Raw genomic sequence first — 25,786 nt, 5'->3', positions numbered from 1 at the left:
TGCATGAAAACCTTTTTTTGTCATTATTCCATATATGACATAGTATAACACCTATTTTTTGTCTGCCTGTTTGCTTTGGTTGTTTTTTGTTGTTGTTTTGTTTTGTATTTTGGCGGTTCTGTGGATCGAGCTCAGGATCTTTGTACCCCTGACCTACATTCTCAGCCTTTCTTTACTTTTCTGAGACAAAGTCTCACTAAATTGCCCAGGCTGGCCTTGAAATTGCTCTCCTGACACAGCCTCCAGAGCCACTGGTATTAAAGGCATGTACCACAGTAACCTTTGTGTAGAAACTGTTTATATATCATCTACATTATAATGAGTGTTATAAGTAATCTAGAGATGGTTTAAAGTACAGAAGGATATGTGTAGGTTTTATGCAATATGTCATTTTATATTAAAACCTGAGCCTTCAGATTTCTCTATCTATAGTGTGGGGTTGCACTAGAACCAATCTGCCATAGATTTGGAGAGATAACTATATCATATAATTTTCCTTTTTAAGTTGTTGATATGATGAATTACATTGATCTTTAAATGCTAATAAGCCAACCTTGGTTTCCTCTGACAAACTCAACATAAAAGTGGTATATTATCCTTTTTATAAATCACTGGTCTTGATTGCTAAAATGTATGTCCCTATCACTGTGAACTTATAGTGTACCTGAAGAAGTATTTAAAAATGTTCACACTTTTTATGAGGAATATGAATCTATAGCTTTATTTATTTGTGTAGTTTAGTAATGGGGTGATAGTGGACTCCTAGAATGAGTTAGGAAAAATTCCTAATTCTTCAATTTTTTTTGAAAGGGTTTGTGTAGATCTAGTATTCCTCCTTTCTTGCTGATATTTTCTATTTAGTGTGACACTGTTCTCATACTTTCATTTCTTAGACGAAATTTCCTTTAGTTCTTTGAACATAACTTATAATTGTAGATTTCAAGCCTTTGTCCTATAAGCATGATATCTAGATTTTCCCAGGGACAGTTTCTGTTTGTCGTCTTATAAATGAACTTCCTCTGTCATTTCTTCGTCATGAAGGAATATTCTATATGTTTATGTGTATTTGTTTAGTTCCATCTAAGTTGAAAATATGTTTGGTATTTTTCTCTGACATCATGAAACAGTTGTATTCCTGTCACTTCTTCATGGTTAAGAAAAGGAGTGGCTGTCTCTCTCAGTCTCCAGGATAATTACTTCTATAGCTCTGCCAGATGTTTTTCATTCTCAGCTCCTCCCATTTGTCCCTTTCCCATTCCCACTGTCAACTCCCCACATCAGAGTCACCTCTGAGGTGTGAGAGCAGCTTTCATACTGCTGATGTTTCTGACCTTTGCTTCCTATAGTTCTGAAATGGGCAAAGAACAGAGCCGTGAGGACAGAGGACACCGAGCGGATGCGCAGACAAAGAAGAATGAGCAAACAAGCCGCAAAGTCACCCTCATAGAGGTGAGAGGAAAACCAGGAGACATTCGTGCCATGTAGTCAGTGGGGAAAGACTTAGGAAGGCATGGTCAGCAGTGACAAAGCTGGGGAGGGAGAGGTGACCTAAGGACTGACAAGTGCCCTTTGGGATTCGCAGCCAACAAGCCACCAGTGCCCTTGAGGAAGGTAGCTTTGAGGGAGAGTCCTGGAAGCATGAATCACCTTGTCTTCATCCTGAAAGGAAAAGACTGTCAAAGTAGTCTTATTTTCCAAAAATCTAGACTTTGAAAGATAGACAAGACTGAGCTGTAACTAGTAGAAAACTTCTCTCTCCTGGGTATAAAGAAGATCTTTATAAAGAGGGGATGAAAAGAACACTTATAGAGAGGGCTGAGTTCTGAGAAGGTGCCCTTCAAGAATGGGCCAGCGGGACAATCCCTGGGTGCTGAGGAAATGCACGGGATTGGCACTTGCACTGGGATGGAGAGTGGGGGATGTGTGGATGGCAGTGTTTTCTGGTAAGGGCTGGGACATTAGAAAGGGAAGAAATGGAAGGATGACACAGGATTGTAGGTTCGCAGCCAGCCTCAGCAATTTGTGAGGCCCCCTGCAACTTAGTGAGACCTTGTTTCAAAATAAAGAATGAAAAAATGCGAGCTGGGGATGAAATGTGGATCTCAGAGGTGGAATGACCCCCAGGTCAATCTCTAGTACAACAAAAAAGGAAAAAAGGAAAAAAGAAGTCCTGTCAAAAAGGCCTCATATTTTCTGGAGGTAGAAGTGAAGTTTCTCTGTTGAAAGTGAAAGGTACAGCCTATGTATGTCTTCATGTATGAATCTGTCACTTTATTTTATTCATTGTGTGGGGGGTACTGGGGGTGGAACCCAGGGGCTTTTCTACCTCCAGGCTATAATCCCAGACCTATTATATACTTTATGTAGAAACAGGGTCTCACTAAGTTGCTGAGAGCCTCACTAAGTAGCTGAGGCTGGTTTCAAACCTGTGCCATCCTCCTGTCTCAGCCTCCCAAGCGCGGGGATTACTAGCGTGCGCCACCACGCCGAGCAGACGAATTTGTCACTTTAAAGAAAGTAAATTCAAAATTTTCATAAGTACTTTTGGGTTTTAATTTCTAAAAAATCTAATTGTACAGAAAGTGTGTGGATTAAATAGTTATACAATCATGGGTTTAGAAATTACTTTTTAATCCTTGATGCTAGAATTAGAAAATATTGTGGGACCTTATTTTGTTATCAGACTGGCCTCAAACTTCTGGTCTCCCGTGATCCTCCTGCCTCAGCTTCTTGAGTAACTGAGACTACTGCAGCCAGCTAGAAAATATTTTTAAATAGATATTTAGATTTAAGTAAGAGAAACTTTAAAATTGATCATTTCAAAAAGAAAAAAGCTCATAAAATTTCAATTGGACAATAACAATGGGAAATTTGCATAATATATTCATACTCATAACATATAGAAAGCTCTAAGAAATTCATCAACATAAAAATTAGCAAAGGGTGTACACAGACATTCTTGAATAAATATAATGGCAATAGACATGAAAAATGTTGACTTTCTATTGCTGAAATGAATGGAAATTAAAACAATAAAATAACAGTATTTTCTCCTCACAGAGTTGCAACAAATTTCAAAACTCAGAATACCTAGTGTTAATGGAAGTATGAGAAAATGGGTTCCCACTTTGTGGAAGACAGTTCAGTACTAAGTCTTTCAATAATAATGTTTTTAAATGTCTATGTAGCCAGGCACAGTGGCACACACCTGTTGTTCCAGCTACTCAGGAGACTGAGCCATGAGGATTCAAAGCTCCCCAGGACAACATAGCAAGGCCCTGTCTCAGAACAAACAAAAGAAGATTATGTCCTTTGATCTGATAGTTCTACTTTAAGAATTCTATTGCAGGAAAATATTCAAGTACAAATGGAGAGATTCACTTAGAAAGCTACTCATTCAAGCTGGTGTTTTAAAAATAAAAGTTAAAAAAACTCAATCTTTATGAATAAAGGGATGATTAAATTATAAACATTTATAAAGTAGAATGTCAGATGATGATTATTCATTATATAAGTTTTTACAGACATGAAAAAATGAATATGATGTATTTTTAGATTAAAATGAGTATAAAGTAGTTTTATATTATATAAAGTATTGAACAATATATGAAATGATGCTAGTAATTTGAGTGGTGAAATTGTGATTTTTATCTGTTTTTATTTGTGCATTTTCCTATTTTTCTCTCAGTGTATATGTGCAACTTGCTCATTTCTTTCAAAATGAAAGAAATATCAGAAATCTTCTACTACTCTCCATTCTCTCTACACTTAAAAAACCAAGGTCTCTGAGTTACCTGCAAAGAGTACCTAAGCGAGGACTGGTCTGGTCCAAGTGCAGCTGCTTGTTTCACATGAGGCTTTCTGTCGACTGGATGGGAAGCCTCGGTGGGGCTTGCAGGTGGGGGCCAGAGCCTGCTCACAGTGTTCCTCCCCATTACATACCCTGATGTCTGGCCACAGAGGCAAACAAACCATAAGGGTATATATTTTGGGTAAAATTTCTGTGGGATAGGGCCAAATATTTTTATAAATCTTATTATTGACAAATATCATACAAACACTAACTTAGTTTCATGCTCATTTTCATGATCTGGCTACACAGGTTTTCTTTTCCTTTTTGTCTGAAGTGTCTTTTTAATAGCTTTCATTTTGTTACTCTCATCCTCTGTTAGCTGTGGGGATACTTTAGAGGAAATACCTCTGAAAGGGAGGGATTTAGATTTTTTTTATGTCTTTGCTTTAGGGGTGTGTGTGTGTGTGTGTGTGTGTGTGTGTGTGTGTGTGTTTTACTGGGGATTGAAACCAGGGGAATTCTACCTCTAGGTTACACACCCCTACCCCCGGCCCGTTTTTATTTTTTTGTTTTGAAATGGTCTCTCTAGGTGGCTAGGCTGTCCCCGAACTTGCCATCCTCCTATTTAGCCTCCCAAGTACTGGGACTGTAGGCATGTAGCCGTCTCTTCCCTCATATATATATATATATATATATATATATATATATATATATATATATATATATATATATATTTTAATTTCTCTGTGTGTGTATGTACACACACGCTTCTGGGGATTGAGCCTGGAGCATTCTACCTTCAAGCTACACCTCCAGCACTACTTTATTTTTTTTTAAACAGGGTCTGACAAGGCTCATGAAAGTCTCACTACTTGCAGGTGCCATCCTGTGAGCCTCCCATCTCCGCCTCCCAAGTACTGAGATGACAGCTGCTCCTGCATGCTTGGCTCTTCCCTCTTTTAAGCAAATCCCACCATCTCACACTTTTCAAGTCCCTGTGCTGTCAGCAGCCACCATGCCAAGCACCACTCTTGGTTTTCAGTGTCAGGGTATGCACTTGACATATCTTCTCCTTTTCCTTTTATCCTGACCCTTTTCTCCCCCTCATGGGCAGTCTTTATCGATCTCTATCCAGGGTGTTTCTTCCTCTTCTTAGTCTGAATCATTTCCCTTCAAGATGTTATCTGTGCTGCCTACTTCGGCTTTTTCTAACTAAGCTTCTCTTCGGGTCCCCCTCCTGAGGGTCCTCCTGCCTCCCGCGTTTCCTTCTCACAGCGCCATCTCCACCGATTGGTCTGACTTGTCCTGCGTCTCCTGCACCTGCAGGGTCATCTCAGTAACTTCCAGCTGCCGCTGTCCGTCCCCTTCTCTCCCCTTCCCTTTTCTGTTTTTCTTCTTCTTCTTTGTCCTACCACTGCCATCATCTCTGACTCTCATGGTTTGTTTTACTCTTCCTCTTACATCCTTTCACCTTCAGTCCTTTGCAGCAGTTTTTAGGATCTCTGTGTGACTTGGACCCTGTATTTACTTGAGCCTTTACTATTTTCTTTTCCATTTCTCTCAGATCTTCGCTTGGGACATATTTCACTTGCTTTTCCTGTACACAGAGAGACAGATTTATTTCTTTTGCTGCTAGTGATACTGTACCATGGCATGCTCTATCTGTGCCATTTTCTACTCTCAATTGCTTTCATGAGCTTCACTTGAATATACTTTGGGGCGTCTGTAGACAATATGAGTTTGCCAGGGTAGTTCCATTTACAAATTTAAAATTAGGGAACTTGCACTGACGATGGATTTTCTTTCTCCTTGTATACATTTTTCTCCTATGAAAAAATAATGTATTTATTCAAGATTGCGCCTGTTCCTAAAGGCACAGGTGTCTGCCCTCCCTCCTGTGCCGGGAGAGCTCTGAGGGAATGTTAGCCTCTGCTCTTTCCTGCTCCGGGGTGCCAGCCATCCTTCTCTTTGGAGTGGCCAGTGGAGTTGACAGTCACCCTCACGAGCTCGCCACTTTCCAAGCTTCAGCTTGTTTCTAAGGGCACACACATGCTACGCCTCTGGTTTAGAGTTGTAGACGGTAGTATTTGGGGTATGTCCAGATACTCAGCAATACTGTATGAACAGTTGCATTAAAAAGTCTAGGTTCAGCCCGGTTGTGGTTTTGAGCAATAGTTGTAGTGCACATACATGATTTCCAAGGAAGCAACTTCTTGTTTCATCTGCATAATGGTTTTTTATTTTTATTAATGATGTAATTTGTTTTATATCAAAGCTACATGTAGCTTTGGTTAGCCTGGCTAACCATCACTATCTTAGTCAATCAAAAATGAAACAAAGCTGGGCGTGGTGGCATACACTCGTAATCCCAGCATTTGAGAGGCTGAGACAGGAGAATCACAGTTTGCTGCCAGCCTCATCTACTTAGTGAGTGAGGCCTTTTGCAACTCAGTGAGACCCTGTTTCAAAATAAAGAATAAAAAATCAGACTTGGGGTGTAGTTCAGAGGTATAATGCCCTGGGTTCCGAAACAAGCTATTTTTAAAATTAGCTTGAAAATAATTAACCCAATTGTAAAAGTAGACATTGCTATAGGCTACATGAAAGAGTGCCATTTAATAAAATGGTCTGTATCTGTTTTACTCATTAATACTGAAGTACCATCTGTGATGACTTGTTTTACTCTGAAGGAAAAATTTAACATACTCTGATGGCCTGCTCTTAATTTCTCAAAGTTGCTCAGTTTGAAGTTCTTCATGTCTGCATATGAGAAGTGTATTTATTTTTTGCTTATATTACATTGTCAGTGCAAAACAGTCCTTAAACAACTGTTAATGATACAAAGAGATAATAATAGTATGTTTAAGAGACAAACTATAAGACAGGTAATTAGTATTTTGGTTTTACTTGGCCATGCGCGCACACGTCTATGTGCTTGTATGTGCTAGTATGTGCATATGTGTGTGTGTCTTTTCTTACTTGTGTTGTTTCCTGGGCACACTAAGATTTGATTGTGGCCCAAAGACATTGTTTAAATCCATTTATTTCCCTGCGCTTGGGAGGGTGAGACCGGAGGATCGCACAGGTCCAAAGCCAGCCTCAGCTAGTTTAAGAGACCCTGTTTCCAAATAAAATATAAAGTAGGTCTGGGAGTGTAGCCCGGGGGTAGAAGGCCCCTGGGCTCCATCCCCAGTACCATCAAGTAAATAAATAAATCCATTTATTAAATTTTGTGTACTTTTCTCCTCAGTAAAGAGTTACAGAAGAATGAAGACTCAACCAAGTACCTAGAAGTGAAATGACAACCAATGGAATTTATCTTTAAAGTTCATCATTTTCAGACATAAAGGAAGAAAGGCAGAATCCACCACTTCGTGTTCTTATGAGAAACCTAGACAAATCAGAAGTGAGGTGTGGTGGAGAAATCAGTGTGGCCTCTCAGCTAACTTGTTATAAATAAACTATCGTGATGTTGCTGGTCAGAGTGTTGGCATTAGTGTTATCAGTAATTGTGTCAAAACTACATTACCATTGTTGGAAAACCAAAAACAGAAACCATAATTGCTACTGAGTAATGTGGGTGAAAGTGTTTGCATTGTTACGCTGTCCATTAGGTAATCACTCAGTGTTGTTGTACCTGTAGTGCTGTAGTGTGGTTATATCTGTGATGTTATGCTCAGAATATGAAGTTACCTGCTTTGAAACTAGCTTTATTTGAAAGATAAATAGCTTCAGAATATTGTGTATTCAAAATGGTTCCAGTAACAAGGGCATTTAAATGAAAGTTTGCTTATTAGAATTAAAATTTTGTGTTTCTTTTAAGTGAATCAGATATATAACTTGATACCCCTAACCTAAAAGTAATTTTTGGCTAAATTGGCAAGAGTATTTCAAATGTCTTTACTTTTTTTAAGTCATTTCATATTTAAGCATTTAAGTAATTTATACACATATTTTTTAATATGTTAGTCTTAATATTTATTTTTTAAATTATTACATTGTCATATTTATTTCTGTAGTTTCAAAATAAGAATGTCATTACTATGTGACTGTATATTTTGAAGTTCGATATAATAGGGAAAATCATCTTTGTGGTTTTTTTCTTGACTCTTCTCCCTTCTCAACTATACGTCTGTCAATAAAATATTTAGCCCCAAGGAAGTAAAACTAATAAAGATTAGGAAAGATTATTTACCAAGTTAGACAACTGATTCCCTTAAAATAAGAAGTGAGAAAAAGTGTTGGGCATTGAGGTGTAAATGTTGTCCAGATGTATACCCGATGTGAAATCGCTTCTAGTAAAAATATATTTGGCTCTTATCCCTGCACATGTTGTAGAAGCATAAAAAGTGGTAAACATGACCCTGCTGTGAGAATTGTTGTTTTAAGGGCATTTTCAGAAGTGTCAAGCTGCACGGATGGCTGCTGGAGCCCACGGTGCCAGCACTGGGTCCCTTCCTGGATACTCACAGCTGAGTCCTCCAGCTTGAGTCGCCCTTGAAAACGCTTGTGCTTTTCTGTCTTGTGAATGCATTTGATAATTAAAAATAAAGATATATGTCTCTGCAGTTTCAGCTGGTGATTTTGAGATGTGTTGATTCTATGTTCTTGGTTTAAAATTACTAAGAATGTCAGGTGGTAAAAAAAATGTTAAATCAAGACAAATAAAAAACTGTATCAGGGAAGGAAAGCATTTTCTAAGATCTTAGTCTTGGTGTGATAAAGAACAGGTTATTTCATATTGCAACTAGTTGAAGGCAGAAGTAAGAGAAGAGGCAAGCACCAAGAAACGTTGGTGCCACTCAATGCCAGGTCCTTTCCTCCTCTCTCTTTCCGACTGTAAGATGAAGGGATGTGTTAATAATGTCCTCGCCACAGCCTCTGAGGTGAGGGAGTGGGGTGGGGGATAACAGTGGCTTCCAAGCCTTAGGTCCAGTTGATGATCCAGCAAGAAACGGGACACTGGAATCCATTGATGATTTATGGCAGTATTCATCTTTTGGGGAAAAATTGGTTTCTTTGTTGTATCTTTATTCTGAAATTGTAAGATATTATTTCATGTCCTCTCCCTTCTTTGAACAAGTAACAGTTTGACATTATCTTCTATCTCCAAATAATTCTTTTACCATTCATAAAAACACATTCCCTAATTGTTGATTCAGCTCAGTCATGAAGAGGGAAAGGTTTATTTTAGTATCAATACTACTGTGAATGAGATTTGTAAAGCTAGAATAAAAATTGTTTTAAGAATATTTAAAACATGAAATATATAAAATGTATACTTTAGGTCAAATTAATGATCTTAACTGGCTAACACTTGTTACTTTTGAAATCTTGAATGGGGTTTCTGTCACATAAAAGTAGATACTTGAATCTAATTTTATGCATAAGTTGTAGAAAAGGGATTTTTTGCTTTTTGGGGAGGAGGTTGGTATATGGTTTTTGTTTTTGTTTTTTGTTTTTTGGGGTATTGTAGATTGAACCCAGGGGTATTCTACCTCTGATCTATACCCCCAACCCTATTTTATTTTTTTATTTTGAAACAGTCTGGCTAAATTACTAAGACCAGCTTTGAACCTAACAATCCTCCTGTTTCAGCCTCCCAAGTACTGAGTACTGGTGTGCACCACTGCACCCAGCTTTAAAAAGTTTATTAAAGAAAGACATTTTTCCAATTCAGTATTGGAAATAATTTATTTATTAAAAGTATTTCTGAAGCCGGGCATGGTGGGGCACGCTTGTAATCCCCATGCTTGGGAGGCGGAGACAGGAGGATCGCGCAGGTTCGAAGCCAGCTGCGCTGGCTTAAGAGACCCTGTTTCAAAATAAAAATATAAAATAGGTCTGGGAGTATAGCCCGGAGGTAGAAGGGCTTCCAGAAACCCCAGTACCACCAAAAAAAAAAAGTATTTCTGAAATAACTTATACCATATGAAGTGTTACTTCAATATTTGAATTGATATTTTCAGAAAGTAAGAAAGTCCTAAAAACTATAACAAAAATTAGTGCCCTTATATTTTTATATGTTCTTAAATGATTTACATCCGAGGGTTGTACTTGTTAAATAAATTATGGGAATATTTTTAAACCAAGGTTTTGAGCATTTGTCAGTTTTAACGTAATTGAACTTAACTGCAGGAACTGTTCCCTTGAATCTTCACTTTGTTATTGTACAGATCTCATTAACTCTTCACTTCAAATCCATCAGGTAGATAAAATATCCCCTAACCTGCAAATAAGAAAAGCAAGTCTCTGGCAGTTAAGTAGCTTGTCCAAGTACACACAGCCCTAAACACAAATGGCAGCTATAAACAGAGGCTTGTCAGACTCCACTGGAGATCGCTGAAGCATTGGATCTCAGTCACTATGGAGGACACCAGTAAATGCTTCGGTTGGACACCTCCACACACACATAGTAGCTAAAAAGGCAGTCCAGTAAGAGACTAGGAACATCTAATATGTTTGTAATGTAACAGTAACCTAAAAGAAGTGAAATATGTCTGAGTGAAAATGTGTTATAAGCTGATCATTTGTTTATCTCGTAATTACTTTGATAAGTCTTTACTCCATGCTGTAGTTGTTATGTCTCCTTAAGAAATTGTTTCTATAGAATCACACTAATTACATGTACAGTAACATTTCATTCAAGAAACAGAAAAGGCGCCATTTCAGTCATATACAAGATAATAAAGACATCAAGAAGCATGTCAATCAAAAGGCTACATTGACTGGAGAACTCTGTCTGTGGATGGACTCAATTATCTGTAAGAGACTGAACGTCAGCATCACTTAGGGTGAACAATGGGCTCCTGAGGCAGACACAGACAGCTCCTCTCTGCAAGACCCAGGAAGCAAGTTTGTAATGAGGCCCTTCATTCAGCATCTCCTTCTGCTCCAGTTATTAAGGTGAATAGGAAATACTTTAAGCTAAGGCGGGAACAGCATAACATAAAAACATTTGTTTTGTAAACACAAAGAATACTATTTTTCTAATGATCCCCTTCAAAATCCACATCAAGCATGTGTTGCGAGCACCCTGCCTTCCTAAGGTTGCGCTTCTAACACCTCAGGTTCATACTGGTTACGGTTGGATTTTTGTCTTCAACGGTTAGGAAGACACATTCTTCTAAGAATCTATAGTTTTTATTTCTCTAATCTAAGAAAACAGAAGTTCATTATTTTTCTATTAAGTTTCTTTACAGGGCATTTTCTTTTCCTTGCTCTAATTTACAAGGAAGAGTATCCCCATTCATGTTTCAGCCAAGTTCCATACATTGTGGATTCATCACATAGAAATCCTTTTCTTTTTTCATTTTAAAGACTAGTACTTTATTGAGTAACTTTTGTTCACAGAAAAATAAGCTTTAATCTACAACAAATGCCACATTATAGAGCAGAAAGCAATTATCTTAGTTTTCCATACTGATAGGTTTCCTACTAAATGAAAAAGCCATAAAATTATATTCACAAATATAGTACTGTCTCAAAGCATTTCACACTTGCCAACAATACTAATAAAATGACATAAGTCATTCTTCAAGTATAACAGTAATGAAAAAATGTAAAATCTAACAGAAATCACATTAAAGCCTTTGTTACATAAAAATGCAAGTTTTTACTAAGAATTGACAAAATGGCAAGATATATAGCAATTTTGAATATTATACTAATGATACTCGAGTATGTAGTAAATGCCAGCAATCTGTATGCATATCAGCAAATGTCACACTTCAAAACAGGATCTAACCACCCAAACATTAGTATATCTAATGTGAAGATACATGTATTTAAGATTGTTCTATTGTATCAGTCATAAACTGTCACTTAATAGTAGTGAAAGCACAGAAATTTGAGATTTCCCAGGCCAGGAAGTTTGGTGAAATTTTCAACCTTCAAAATAGAAATGCATTAGGCCGGGCGTGGTGGTGGCACACGCTTATAATCCCCGCACTTGGGAGGCGGAGACAGGAGGATCGCTCTGTTTCGGAGCCAGCCTCGCTGGCTTAAGAGACCCTGTTTCCAAATAAAAAAAGTTAAAAAATAGGTCTGGGAGTGTAGCCCGGAAGTAGAAGGACTTCCAGGAACCCCAATACCACCAAAAAAAAAAAAAAAAATTGAAATGCTTTAAAATATACTTGTGTTAGCCAGGCATTGTGGTGTGCACTTGTAACCCCAGTACTTAGGAGGCTGAGACAGGAAGATCACAGGTTCTCAGCCAGCCTCAGCTACTTAGTGAGGCACACTCTGCAACTTAGTGAGACTTAGTTTCAGAATAAAGAATTGAAAAATAGGGCTGGGGTGTAGCTCAGAGGTAGAATGCTCCTGATTTCCATCCCCAGTACTGCAAAAAAAAAAAAAAAAAAATCTGTCAAAAACTTGAGCCAACTGTGGTGGCACATGCTTTCAAAAATAAAGAATACAAATTAGGGCTAGAGGTGTAGCCCTGGAGGTAGAATGTCCCTGGATTCAATCTCTGGTACTGAAGAGGGGAAAAAAAAACTTGATAGCTACTATGTACACTGCAAAAATAAATTTTATATAAATTTTATGGCATACTTTTGTCTTCATAATTGAAAGGACACAAACTCATTTCCATCCAAACTGGCAGACAAAAGACTCAAAACATTTTTTGTGTACAGGGATGGTCTATTTAAATGTGACACATATTTTATTTTTTCTGAAGCATGATTCTTCAACTTAAGGCAAGTGAAATACAAGCTTGGTAATGTTAACCAGACCAGCCCTGCCTATTGTACAGAAGTCAGTGTTGGGAGTATCTGCAGATGCTACTTTTAGCAACTAAATATTTCCATGGTGGTAAAGACATATCAGTAAAATCTATGTGTTTTAAGAACACCAAATTCTTATACTTATCATGTGTGCAGGCAGACTACATAATAAACTAGTCTATAGCAGCTGTAAATTTCTGAGGATTTATCTAACCACAAATACATTGAAATGGGGAAATGGGTCTATATTAAACTATGCAAGAGGCTTCTGGAGCTTTGCCACTTCTGCAACATCCTGTAATTAATTTATCATGACAGGTCTGGCAAACTGAAACATCCAATACACTTGCGACAGACTACAGTTGTTACAGACCCTGCAAGCATGGAAAGTGAAGGGAGACTTTCCTTCCAAACATGATTTTAGAGCTATTATATTTAGACTGCCCTGTACCCAAGTTCAGATCTATCCCCTTTGAATCTCAAAGAGAGAGTATCTGGAATAAGGGAAAGACCCTGGGCTGAGATAATGAGCTTAGTTGATTCTCTGCCTTGTGTGGTCTGTTTCTGAAGACGAGCAGTCCTGAGCAGGGGGCTGGTAGAATCTGATCAACCCTTCCCATGCATGTGTGCCTGCTGATAAATATGAGGGGATCCCTGCTAGGAGATTTGAAGGTCAGTTCTGTCTTGGTAACCATCTCTGGAACACATCCTCTTCTTAAAAACAAGGCTCACAAAGCCACCTCCTCCACGAATGTGACAATCTCTTCTGGGAGCTGAAGTCTGCCATTTTGCAAACTTAAATACAAGCAAATCAATCTCTCTCGCGGGCACGCTCTCTCGCTCTCTCTCCCCCCAAAAAATATATCCTGACTAAGTTATTTTTGTCAGTTTCTAACACTGTAAAAGAATGATCTGTTTGCTCAATGTATGTGATTTAAGGCAGGAGATATCCTGGTTGGTGGTAAGGATGGATCTGTAGTAAGGAAGGTTCCCTCTTGCTGGGAAAGTGGAGCTACCACTCCTAAAATAAATCTACCCTGCGCAAATGTCCACAGCCTTGCCTGTTTCTAGGGAAGGTCAGAGTTCCTCAGCCTGCAAACAGGAGGACCCAAGCGGGAGTCCAGGAGCCTCGGATGTGGATGTTTCAGAGAGGGACCCGTCAGGCCCCGGTGGTAAGAATAAGGGGTGAGAAGCCGGGCACGCAGCTCCAGCCCCCTTCCCGATGACTGGTGGTGAACACTTGACTAGTTGTATGTTCTTTATATTTTCTCTAGTGATTTTCTTTCTCTATTCTTATATTGAACATGGATCCTGTCTGACCTGAGAAGTTTATTGCTTTGGCCCAGATTTTAGAGGAAAAAGCCAAGGGAGAAACAATAAGAGACAGTAGAGGAAAAGCTGTTTTTCTGTGCATTTCCTCTGCCAGAACATCTCCCTTCACAACTCGTCCAAGTAAAACTATAGAAATGGAAGGGGGAGGGTGCAGAAAATAAAAGTGAAGACTCTTCTTTCACACACTCCAGTTAAACCACTTGTCCAGGATCGCAAACCAGGAGCAAGCCCCTGCCTCCGGATCCTGATTCCCAGCTATTTACTAGGTCACATCCTCACTTTAAAGCTGCATCATTAAATGCTTATTCTAAAGAGTCCTAAATTGTCTCAACCTTGTACACAACTTAAATATCCCTTATAGAACCTGGCCTGTATCCAGGCCTCCTCAAAATTAGGTTATGAAAAGTGATGGCTTTGAGTGAATGAGGGTAGAAAGTAGATGAAAATGGAAACAAGATTATGGATGGAAGTGGCATTTCTGTGCATACGTGACGGGAAGGGAAAGGTTGTTGTTTGTTCTTGACCACTGGATACATATAGTGACTCATTATGCATACAGCAGTCAGAATTGACTACTTCCCTAAATACATTTTATTTATTTATTTATGTATTTATTTATTTATTTATTTATTTATTTATTTATTTATTGCAAGTCTGGGGATGGAACCCAGAGGCATTTAACCTCTGAGCTACACCCCCGGCCCAATTTTTTATTCTTTATTTTGAAACAGGGTCTCATTGAGTTGCAGAGGGCCTCTCTAAGTAGCTGAGGCTGTCCGCGAACCGTGATCCTCCGATCTCAGCCTCCCAAATGCTGGGATTACAAGCATGCGCCACCACACCCGGCTCTAAATACATTTTTTATCATTTAGGACCTTCAATAATTTTAACACTTAAACATGTCTCTCCACTGTGCATGTGTGTGTAGATCTTCACTTATTCAAGAGCTAATGTTAGGAAGCTGTTGATCAAGCCTTGAACAGAAGGTGGGTGGAGAGTTGAACCAGGAGCCTCAACTCTTCTCTTTTTTCCCTCCAAAGTGGCACACATTGATTGCTACTGTCACCCTACTACGGTTTTCAGAGAACTTCCACATATTTTCCAGACACAAGCCTCAAAACAGTCTTCACTGGACAGAAAGGCATTATTCACCCATTTTTTTCAAACCAAGCATAATGAGGCTGAGTGACCTTCCCAACATCTACTGACCAGTAGTTGGGGGTACTTCTCCCAGTCCTGTGTTCTTTCCAAACAAGTAAACTCTTTACTGACACCTGAAAAAAAATGTGGAAATAAGCCAGGCATGGTGGCACAGGCTTGTAACCCCAGTACTTGGGAAGCTGAGACAAAAGGATCTCAGGTTCACAGCCAGCCTCAGGGACTTAGTGAGACCCACCACAACTTAGTGAAACTCTGTTTCAAAGTAAAGAATAAAAAATCAGGCTGGGGTGTAGCTTGGAGGTAGAATGCCCCTGGGTTCCATCCCCAGCACCACACACACACACACACACACACACAAAGTGAAAATAAATAATCAGTAAAGCCAATCTTCTCCATGAACAAAAGACAACTATAATAAGACCCATTTAGATGTCTGTCTTTTAGAATCAATTTCTGGGGCCGGGCGTGGTGGCGCATGCTTGTAACCCCCGCGCTTGGGAGGCTGAGACAAGAGGATCGCGCAGGTTCGAAGCCAGCCTCAGCTACTTAGTGAGGCTCTCAGCAACTTAGTGAGACCCTGTTTCCAAATAAAATATAAAATGGGTCTGGGAGTATAGCCCGGAAGTAGAAAGCCTCTGGGTTCCACCCCCAGTACCACAAAAGAAAAAAAAAAAAAAAGAATCAATTTCTGGTCTCTTCTTGTAGTCAGTTGTAAGAAGGTGTTTGTGTTTTTGCTACAGTCTTGCATTTGAATATGTACATTTTAACATACAATCATTTAAAATGTGAAGTAGTAACAGAGTCCCAACAAGAGCACATAAAGTGTGTTTTGTAGACGGAAGAAGGAGGTATGCAGGAAACTCAAGAGTTCCTTTCCCAAAAGCGTTTTTATAAACCAAGTAAAAATAATTTTATTCATTGTGTATTTAAGCCAAGTGGTATATTGTTCAGATGTACATAAATTGCATTTTCTACGAATAGGGGATGATTTACCATTTGACTTAAAACTTCATTAGATCAACTCATCCACTTGAAGTAACACAGAACAGCGCGTAGAGCGCAAAGGACTTAAAACTGCACTGATGCTGCCTCCGCTACCACTGATCCCATGGCTTTACTGTGAGCTTATAATCATTCCCGTGAGTCTCCTGTGCACTCTGACACCGCAGGGAAAGGAAAGGAAATTCAAGCACCGTGGAAGTGACAGCAGAAGTAAGACGCTTGGTTGATGACTAAAACAAAGACCAAGCAGCTCAACATGGTGGACAAGCCCTTGACCTTTTGCCCATTTCATTTTTCTTTCTTTTTTTTTTAATTAAAAAAATTTTTTTGGTACTAGGGATTGAACCCAGAAGCTACCTGTAAGGCACACCATCACCATCAGCCCTTTTTTTTATCTTTTTTTATTTGAAACAGGGTCTCACTAGGTTGCTGAGCCTCACTATGTTGCTGAGGCTGGCTTCAAACCTGCGATCCTCTTATCTCAGCCTCCCATGTACTGGGATTACAGTTGTGTATTACCCCAGACAATTTACTTCTGTTTCTCCTCCAGTTTCATTGGTGTTCTATGGAAATCCACTGTTTACCTTGCAGAAAACATACAACACTGCCCTCCAAGGATCGGGGGCACATCCAGGCATGAGTTGTCCTCTTACTAGAAAACATCTTTGCCCTGATGCCTTTGCTGGACATTGCCACTGGGGTTCCATATGCAGTCTCACATGCACTAAGACTCCTTTCCTAATTATGCTGGGTGAGTGACCTCCTTACTGTGTCCTCATGGGGCCCTATAACCCAGTGTATACCAAGATACTTCACACATGACACTGAAATTGGCATGCCTATATCAGGAGAACCCAAGAAAATTAGAAATTATGTCATTCACATCTTTTCATTCTTAGCAACTACCACTGATTTCTCATATGGTAGGAGAGAAAAATGTTACCCTGTTCTGAATCAGATGCCCACCAAGCCTGCTGGCCCACACCTGTAATCCTGGTACATGGGAGGCTGAGACAGGAGGATCACAGGTTTGAAGCCCAGCCTCAGCAACTAAGTAAGGTTCTCAGTAACCTAGTGAGACTCCATTTCCAAATAAATAAAATAGGTCTGGAAGTATAGCTCAAAGGTAGAAGACTCTTGGGTTCCATCCTCAGTCCCCCACAAAAAAATAAGTTGATTAATTTTTAGAAAGTAATCAATCCCAGCCAGGCGTGGTGGCACACGTCTGTAATCCCAGCATTCGGAAGGCTGAGACAAGAGGATTGCGGTTCATGGACAGCCTCAGCTACTTAGTGAGGTCCTCTGCAACTCAGTGAGACCTGTTTCAAAATAAAGAATAAAAAATAGGGCAGGGGGTGTAGCTCGGAGGTTGAATGCCCCTGGGTTCCATCCCCAGACCCACCAAAAAAAAAAAAGTAATCCTCTAATATCATCAATCTATCAATCAAAATACATTAACAGTCCTTCTATGCTTAAGAAGGTTCTTATAAACCCTATTCTTGTGCTCAATACCACAGAATGTATTCTCAAGTGTAATATAAATTTTTTTTAAGTTCTAAATGCCCAGCCAGGCATAGTGGTGCACATGTGTAATTCCAGTACTTGGGAGGCTGAGACAGGAGGATTGCAGTTCCTGGACAAATTCAGCTACTTAGGCCCTCTGCAACTCAATGAGACTCTGTTTCAAAATAAAGAATAAAAAATTGGGCTGAGAGTGTAGCTCAGAGGCGGAATGGCCCTGGTTTCAATCCCCAGCACCACACACACACACACAGAAAAAGTTCTAAATGCCCAACAAGAGTAGGGAATTTATGGAAGGAATCTAAGAAAATTTCACTGTTCGTTCTATATTTTCCGATGATCACGGATTTCTTTTTTCATTCTTCCTTGCCTTTCTCACACTCTTTCTCTTTTCTCTTGCTCCCTTTGCCTTCTCTTCAGCCTGACATCAGCCAGTGACTCGCATTACCGGAAGTCAACATTAAACCCATAAGCCCATAGCTGCGGGCCGTCTCCGCCTGCATCTAAAAGCCAGGCGTGGAGGACGGAGGGTCCATCCACGTGGTCCCCTTGGGTGTCACTCCTCCCGTGGCACTCCTGTGGCAGTGCATTCTGAGGAAGCTTATTTACATAAAACCACAATCTTAAAATGTGGATGTAACCTTCCTTTTACGGATTTTGCATTTTTTATTGAGGCAAATTAACCAGAAGGTTGAAGCCGATTTGCATAATGCTTTGCATTCCCATTCATTTGAGGGTAACAAAAGCCTTCAAAAAGATTCTAAAATGTGTATATATGAGCCTTATTGCCTCTGAGCCTGATATTATCTTGACCACTCTTCCCTTCACAATTTTAATAGTTTTCTGAGAGAAAAGGATTCATAAAAGCTCACAGTATGACGGGGCCCAGTGTAAGGAACCAACTGTAAAGATTCACGACGTCTTGCGGGTTTTCACGCCACTAAGTGAATCCAGCCCTTTTCACTGTCCATATTTTTGTCATCTAAAAGCTTCAAACAGCCAGGCATGGTGGCACATGCCTATGATCTCAATACTTCAGAGGCTGAGACAGAAGGATCGCAAGTTTGAAACCAGCCTCAGCAATTTAGTGAGACTCTCAGCAACCTAATGAGACCCTGTTTCAAAACAAAACAAAGGGAGGGGGGAGGCTGGGAGTGTAACTTGGAGGTAGAATGCCCCTGGCTTCAACCCCCAGTACCAAAACAAATAACTACATATATAAATAATAAAAGCTCCAAACAGCTCTTTGTTCAAGCCCAATATGAAGCTCAGGAGTGCTGAGGTTAAGAGTTTCAGGAGGCCCTGCAGACAGAGGCAGAGGAGAAGCCACCCCAGACCTGGCTGACTCCAGGAGAGAGGAAGCAGGGCACCTTTGGCAGGGGTTCAGCCAATCAGGTGTAGGTAAGGTCAGGACCCCTGGTCCAGTTTTCCCTGTGCCTGTTGAACACCTTTAACTTTGCTTAATGTGCTTCCAGCTCTGAGGCTTGTACTTCTTGGGATTGGTGAAACTAGTCTGAATAGTAATGGCAGTCTGGCTGCCTTCTTGAAACCAGAGGCCATTGTGGAGAACCTCGTGGCACGACGCCCTCTGTCTACTCAGCCCAGGAACTATGATTTTGGCATTTATCCTAGTAAATAAATCACTGCAGTGAGACCAGATCATTCCACTCAAAAATGTATTTAACTACTTTAGTAAGCTGCAGCCATTAAATGCACAAAATAATTGCCATTATTTTAATTCACGTCTTATAGAGAGTCATAATTTAGCAGGGAAAGGTATTTATTATTTTAATTATTCATAATTACAGACTAATTTTAATAATAACTAGCAGAGAACAGACTAGGTAAACTAAGCCTTTTATTAGGAGCTTTATATATTATCTCACTTAATTTTCAAAATAAGTTTACCAAGTAGATATTCTTATTTCTGCTTAAAAGCAAACCCAAAACCCTGAAGCTCAGAAAGGTTAAGCTTTTTGTGTGTGTGTCTGAGATCATATACCTTTTAAGCTGGAGTATCAGGATCCAATTTCTGGTTTGTCTGGCTCCAAAATTCCCCTCTTCATCATTAAGCTACTGATATCAGGTTTGTCAAACAACATACTATATTTTCTTTTCAAATGAGCTGCTCCTTTTAAAAATGTTTATCCCACTCATAGTTCGCAGTGACTTTCTACTCTCAAACAGTGGGTAAGAAAGCTAAGAATCCTTTCCAAGTTTCCAACACCTTTTGCCAAACAATTTGCAAAACAAAATGGACGGATCAAGAAGCTTCCCAAGCTGGACGTGGTGGCCACACTTGTGATCCCAGCATTTGGGAGGCCAAGACAGGAGGATGGAGGTTCCTGGACGGCCTCAGCTACTCAGTGAGGCCCTCTGAAACTCAATGAGAACCTGTTTCAAAATAAAGAATAAAAAATCGGGCTGGGGGTGTAGCTCAGAGGTAGAATGTTCCTGGGTTCCATTCCTAGTACGAAATAATAATAATAATAATCTCGAAGTTACATATTACTCTGGAAATAAAACCTTTAACTCCTAAGTAAAGTATTACAGTTCCAAATTTCATATGATCTAGAAAGCTATCCTAGTATGAAGAAATAGATGGAAGACCAAGGCCAATGTGCTTCTACGCCCATGGGAGCAATGGCAGTTGGATTGCTTTGGTGAGAGGAAAGGTCTTTCTTCTCAGCCTATTCCAAGGTTCCCGTTTTTATCAGGGGTTGACGTAGATGACACAGGCCCTTGACTTCTCACAGTCCTTGGTCCACCTTCATCCCGAGCAGTGGTCTCCTTGTATAAGTGTGAACAACGTGCCTCCAACTGTAGTGATGCCATCTCCTCATTCAATCCCAATGTTTACCTTAGTGCTGGGATGTAGTAGGAACATTCAATAAACATTGAGTTTTAAGGCAGATCCAGGCCCACAGGCTTGCTTCCCCTAGGGATAACCTGCCTGAGGATGAAATGCGTGTGGGGGCGTGAGCAATGGGAAATATGCAACAGGATCACAGCATTGCTGTTATAAAGATACAGATTTCTCTGTGTATTCTTCTATTTCTGATAGGAAATATGTCTCCCTTCTAGCCACTCTTAGGATCTACAACCCCCCCTGCAGCCACAGCAGCCCTGTCTTTTAAACTCTTAACATTTCCTTTATTTACAATTGAATTTGTTTGCAAGGCCCCATGCCTTCTGGCTTCCAGCTGGTACTAGGTGCAAACAGAAGCAAGACAAACACTTATTGCACTGTCTTAGGAAACAGCCTCACTTCCAGGTGGTTGAAAGGACTCCCTGGGGCACCTGGAACTCTGGCACCCGCCCAGTGTTCAAGTGGAGCCTGCCCATGGGTTCCCTTTCCTTTTTGCTGTGGGTAGTTAAAAGGTGAATGATCAGCAGAAGTGTGGTTTCAGTTGTTTGGGAGACTGCATCCGAATGTATACAGCATTGAAACTTTATTATTATTATTATTATTATTATTATTATTATTATTATTATACACTGGGGATTGAACCCACGGCTAGATCTCCATACTGATTTTTTTTATTTTGAATGTTGATGAGAGCCCTGCTAAGTTGCTATGGCTGGTCTTGACCCTGTGATCTTCCTGTCTCAGCCTCCCAAGTCCTGGCATTACACCATGCCCAGATCTGAAAATATGTTTAGTTTTGGACTTTACTAAGGCTGCCGTGACTGCACTTCTGATTTCCACACCTATTTTCTAGAAGGCATTTTCTGCCTGGACTAATGCGGAGCATCCTTCTTCCTCTGGCTTCTCTTCTACTGTAGGGCTGCAGACCATCTGTGAAGCCTGCCCTTTGAGCACCTATATGATTAGTACGGAACTCCTACCCAGCCCTGGGGGACCCACCGAGGGGGCTCGGCATCTTCTGGTTGCCTTCCTCACTGATTCCTCCAGCTACCCTGTGGTACCCGGAGAGGCTGCACCATGCCAGTACCTCTGCTTCAATCTTTTCCTCTCAAATGGTCCATAACATTAGCAGGGATAATCATGTAGCCTTAACCCTGGCAGAAAGAAAAGGATGTAGCATTGTTAACAAGAAAGTAAGGTATGCAAGAAGTCGGGTACCAGCTAATTATTTTCTGACTTAAAGAACCACATAGTCTGTGCCTATACTTTCTCTAATCTCATGTGCGCCTTTAAAGCTCTCTTAAGTGGAAAAAGAACCTGGATCAGAAAGAAGGATAATGAAATACCCAAGAATTGAAGTAGGCTTAGAAAAATAAGCTGGGTGTTTTGCTGGAGTTCCTTTCTGCTGAGAAATTATGAAAGCTTCATAAGGCTTTACACAATGTTTCCCGTTTTCTTAATTCTTCCAAAATTCTTTTATCTGAAGTTCAGTTTTAAACATTGGCAAATCAAGGAAGTCTATTTCCTTATGGCACCGCTCAATAAGAGAGACCCAAAATGGAAACCCAGAATCCTCATTCCCAGCACACGAGGGGGGCAAATGTACAGGATCTATGCAAAACTTCAAAGGAAGCCCCTCCCCGCACACACCTCCCCATGTAGGTGTGGCCTTCATCCTGCTCCCACCAAGGTGGGTTTGCAGGTGAGCATAATTGTGCTTTTGTCTTGGACTTGGCTCACCGCACTCCACTCAGCTCTGAGATCCCCTGGCTTGAAGCCCAGGGTGGGGCTTTGCCCTGGGTACTGTAAATAATGGTAATTACCTTTACAAACTTTAAAAAAAAAAAAAAAGAGGTTTTCTTTTTCCCCAAGGCCAAGAAATATCCAAAGTCTAGAGCATTCTATAACCCCTTGTGCACCAATCTATTCCAATGGGGGTAGGGATGAAAAAAAGGTCTCTCTCATGGAATGACCTGACAGGAGAAAATCACCAGCGCGCAGCTGCCCCATGGGCCCCTCTGGGCCTCTGACTCTTTTATTCAGTGTTCCCCGAGGTGGTGACATCAGTACAAATGAAGGGGTGAATATTATAATCAACGTCAAAGTCACTCTAACCCTATGTACAAGTATTTGTGAGTTTTCTTGAGTCAGAGGCGAGTTCCAGAGGCGACTCGGGGCTCCGGTGGAAGTTTGCCGCCTGGGTTGGTCTGTAGGGTTTCCAAGGCTTGACTCCCTACAGTATCCGGTTCACAGCCCCTATTGTTTTGGTTAAGTTGTCTTGCATCCAACCTGGGCCTCGTTATATTATCGCCATGGTGCCGAGGCTATGATTCCCACATAATCTCAGTATTTTATTTCATGTATGATCACTAGTAGCTGTTATCTGTGTCTGAGATCAAAACAATTAATGAAAAATTTTAAATGTTCAGCTCAATAGCTCTTGGCTATATAGATATATCAGGGCTCATTCAAAAGGTTTGATTAATGCTTGAGATAGATAGCTTTCCAGGCCATCGAGTTCCTTTGATTATTTTACTTCCAGATTAACTGGTTTGAGTGTAAAGAACTTAACATCTGGACAGATGCCTGCCACCCAGCATGGACTCATTTCAAAGGCCATGTCAAGGCCAAAAACACCAGTGGTCAGCTCCCTGGGCACATGCGATCGCTGGAAGTGTCGGACTGTCTCTCCATTCTGAAGCCAAGGTAGAGGAGAGCTCTGGGCGTCAGGCTGTGTGCTTGTGCTGTAGTATATCTCCCTGTATGTTCCTCTGTGACTTTCCTGGTCCTAAGAGGAGATGCTTTAGAATGCACCTACCAGAATGAGCAGCCATCCGACCCAGGGTACTAACACTTCCCATTAGCAAATTTGTCTCTTTCCCGGGGCTCAGGACCCTGCTGTGTCTGCCAGAACTCAGGGGAAGCCAGGCCTCCAGCCCACAGCTCTGGGGCCTTCCCCTGCAGTGCCAACTTGTAATCAGCAGCAGCAAACTTCCCCCCTCTCCCCAGGAGGGCTCACTGTTTAGGAGGGGATGCCTCCTTTGTACTTGGCCTTTTTCAAATGCTTAACTCTTGCAGCCATTCTGAGATCAATGCACACAATGCCAGGGATATTTGCTTTGTCCTTTTTTGAAAATTTCTCTTATTCTAGCGTGGCCCTTCAGTCCATCCCTTGTACACCCTGCCTGGAGACTCCCAAGACCGCTGGACTCCACCCAAATTCAGCCAGTCCAGGGGGGACTCTCCAAATAATTAATGTCCTCGCACACAACTGTGAAAATAAGCCCAGGTGAGAGATAGTGGGGACTGGGGGGGGCACAGGCAAATCAGCACAGAGCCAGGGAGGCTGCCCAGCTCCCCTCGAAGGAAATTTTCAAGCCAGGCTGCACGGTGCCATCTGCTCTCTCTGCTGCTTGCTTTACCTCTAAAATAAGTCGTTTGATGGTGATTTTAAAAAGAAAAAAAAAAAAAAAGCTAAGTAACAGGAATTGGTTTTCTGTGCCTGGCAGCACAAAACATTACCTAGGATCCAGAGGGCCCAATACAATCCTGTTTCAAGAGAGCCCCCACCACGCGCCCTCTCCATCTGGGAGTCTCTTGATTTAAAAAGAAAGAAGAAAAAGAAGTTCTCTGCCTCAGCAACAATGCTGAAGAGGCCGCGGGATGCTTTTTAAAAAGCTCTTTCTCTGAATTTGCCTGGTTCCTTCTTTCGACGCAGGTCACACTGGTTCGAAGGACCGTTCTCGTCCATTTGGATTGAGTTGCTTTGGGGGCTGTCGGGCGAGAGGAATTGCTTGCTGAACCACAGCCCTTGACTCTTGGGTTCATCTAGGAGAGAAAAGGGTTAAGTCCACTGGGTGAAACACTGTCAATCACCAGAGTGCCACGGAGGGGAAAACAAGCTGCACCTGTGCTGCGCTTGCCCGCGTCGGGTCAGCTAGTTTTGTCTGCTGCTTTGTTCTGCCAGCTGCCTCTGCTCGGGATGCAGGTGGAAGCATGGACTTTGCTATCTATAAAAAAATTTAATGGTGAAGATCAACTTCCGTTTCACCTCCCCAGGGATCAAAGTTTTGGCCTTTTTTTCTCTTTTCCTTTTCCTGAAAAACTTGCTAGAGCAAAGCTCAGAAAATGCCTAGGTTGTTAGGCTCCTGGTCTCCCGCACACAAGTCGCAGGAGATCTTTCTCTTTTTAGTGTGATACATCTTTGTTTTCTTGGTGCACTGTAGTCATACATCTTAATGGGGTACAAGATGGTGGAGGCACACATGCACACATCGCTCCTTTAGCCCTTCCCCGATGCCCGCCCCATTCCCTCCCCGTCCGTCCTTCTCATGTTTGGCTTCATGATTGACTGATATGTTTGTGAATGTGCATCATGTACACTGGGACAGCTTTGACACATTCTTCTTTTGATGTCTCCCCACTTGAAGGAAATAAAGAAAACTTAGAGATATCCGCCGGCCTTTACAGAGGGAAGCACTTGCCGAGAGGACGGCTGAGACCCTCCGCCGCCATCCTAAGCCTGTGTGTGTGGGGCAAGGGTGAGGACGTGAGAGGGCCAGCTCTGTGCCCACGAGTGTGAGCCATGTGCTCACACACAGCATCGTGTCTATTGAAGGCCAAGGCCACAGACCTCACATCTGGCCAGATCACCTTCTGTTACATGATCAGTGACAGTAAAATGTGTGGACGGGGAAAAAAAATACTGAAAAGTCTGATGCTCTGGATTGACAAGAAACATGATTTTTTGATTATTTGTTTTGCGTGTGGTACTGGGGATGGAGTTCAGGGGCATTCTACCTGACCTACACCCCTAGACCGTGAGACCTTGAAACAGGGTCTCACTAAGTTGCTGACAGTCTTGCTAAATTGCCAAGGCTGTCTTTGAACCTGTGATTCTCTGGTCTCAGTCTCCAAAATACAGAGATTACAGGTGTGTGCCCCACACCCAGCTAAGAAACATGTTTGCCAATGATCTTATAAAAGTTCTTGTATTAATTCAATAAGCAGGTATTACCTACTACATGCCTGGCACTACATTATTTTTGTGTGGGTGTGGGTTTGGGGACAGAACCCAGGGGCATTTGACCTCTGAGCTACACACCCTGCCCTATTTTGGATTCTTTATTTTGAAACAGGTTCTCACTAATTTACAGGGGGCACTAAGAAGCTGAGGCTGTCTGTGAACCGCGATCCTCCAGTCTCAGCCTCCTGAATGCTGGGGTTACAAGCATGTGCCACCACGAAACAGGGCTTCAGTCAGTTGCAGAGGGCCTTACTAAGTTGCTGAGGCTAACCTCGAGCCCACAGTCCTTCCGTCTCAGCCTCCCAAGTTCTGAGATCACAAGGGTATACCGCCTCATCCGGCTGAGGTGATTA

General features: G+C 41.2%; 1 protein-coding gene across 1 annotated transcript in view; it reads left to right on the top strand.

Moving 5' to 3' along the window:
* AHI1 (Abelson helper integration site 1) overlaps positions 1-24,222 on the top strand; it is a gene marked incomplete at both ends in the record, with an annotated part of 198,861 nt that extends 174,639 nt beyond the window's left edge. Inside the window, 8 exons of the mRNA XM_080700129.1 lie at positions 1,347-1,449; positions 12,841-12,911; positions 16,052-16,227; positions 19,014-19,169; positions 21,325-21,464; positions 22,950-23,113; positions 23,559-23,696; positions 24,126-24,222. Of these exons, the coding sequence (XP_080556255.1) occupies positions 1,347-1,449; positions 12,841-12,911; positions 16,052-16,227; positions 19,014-19,169; positions 21,325-21,464; positions 22,950-23,113; positions 23,559-23,696; positions 24,126-24,222 (1,045 nt within the window). The remainder of the gene's footprint in view (positions 1-1,346; positions 1,450-12,840; positions 12,912-16,051; positions 16,228-19,013; positions 19,170-21,324; positions 21,465-22,949; positions 23,114-23,558; positions 23,697-24,125) is intronic.
* Between the last annotated feature and the right edge of the window lie 1,564 nt (positions 24,223-25,786).

Source organism: Muscardinus avellanarius (genome assembly GCF_963383645.1).
Source record: "Muscardinus avellanarius genome assembly, chromosome: 8".
NCBI classification, from domain to species: domain Eukaryota; kingdom Metazoa; phylum Chordata; class Mammalia; order Rodentia; family Gliridae; genus Muscardinus; species Muscardinus avellanarius.
This window is presented reverse-complemented; position numbering and strand designations above follow the sequence as displayed.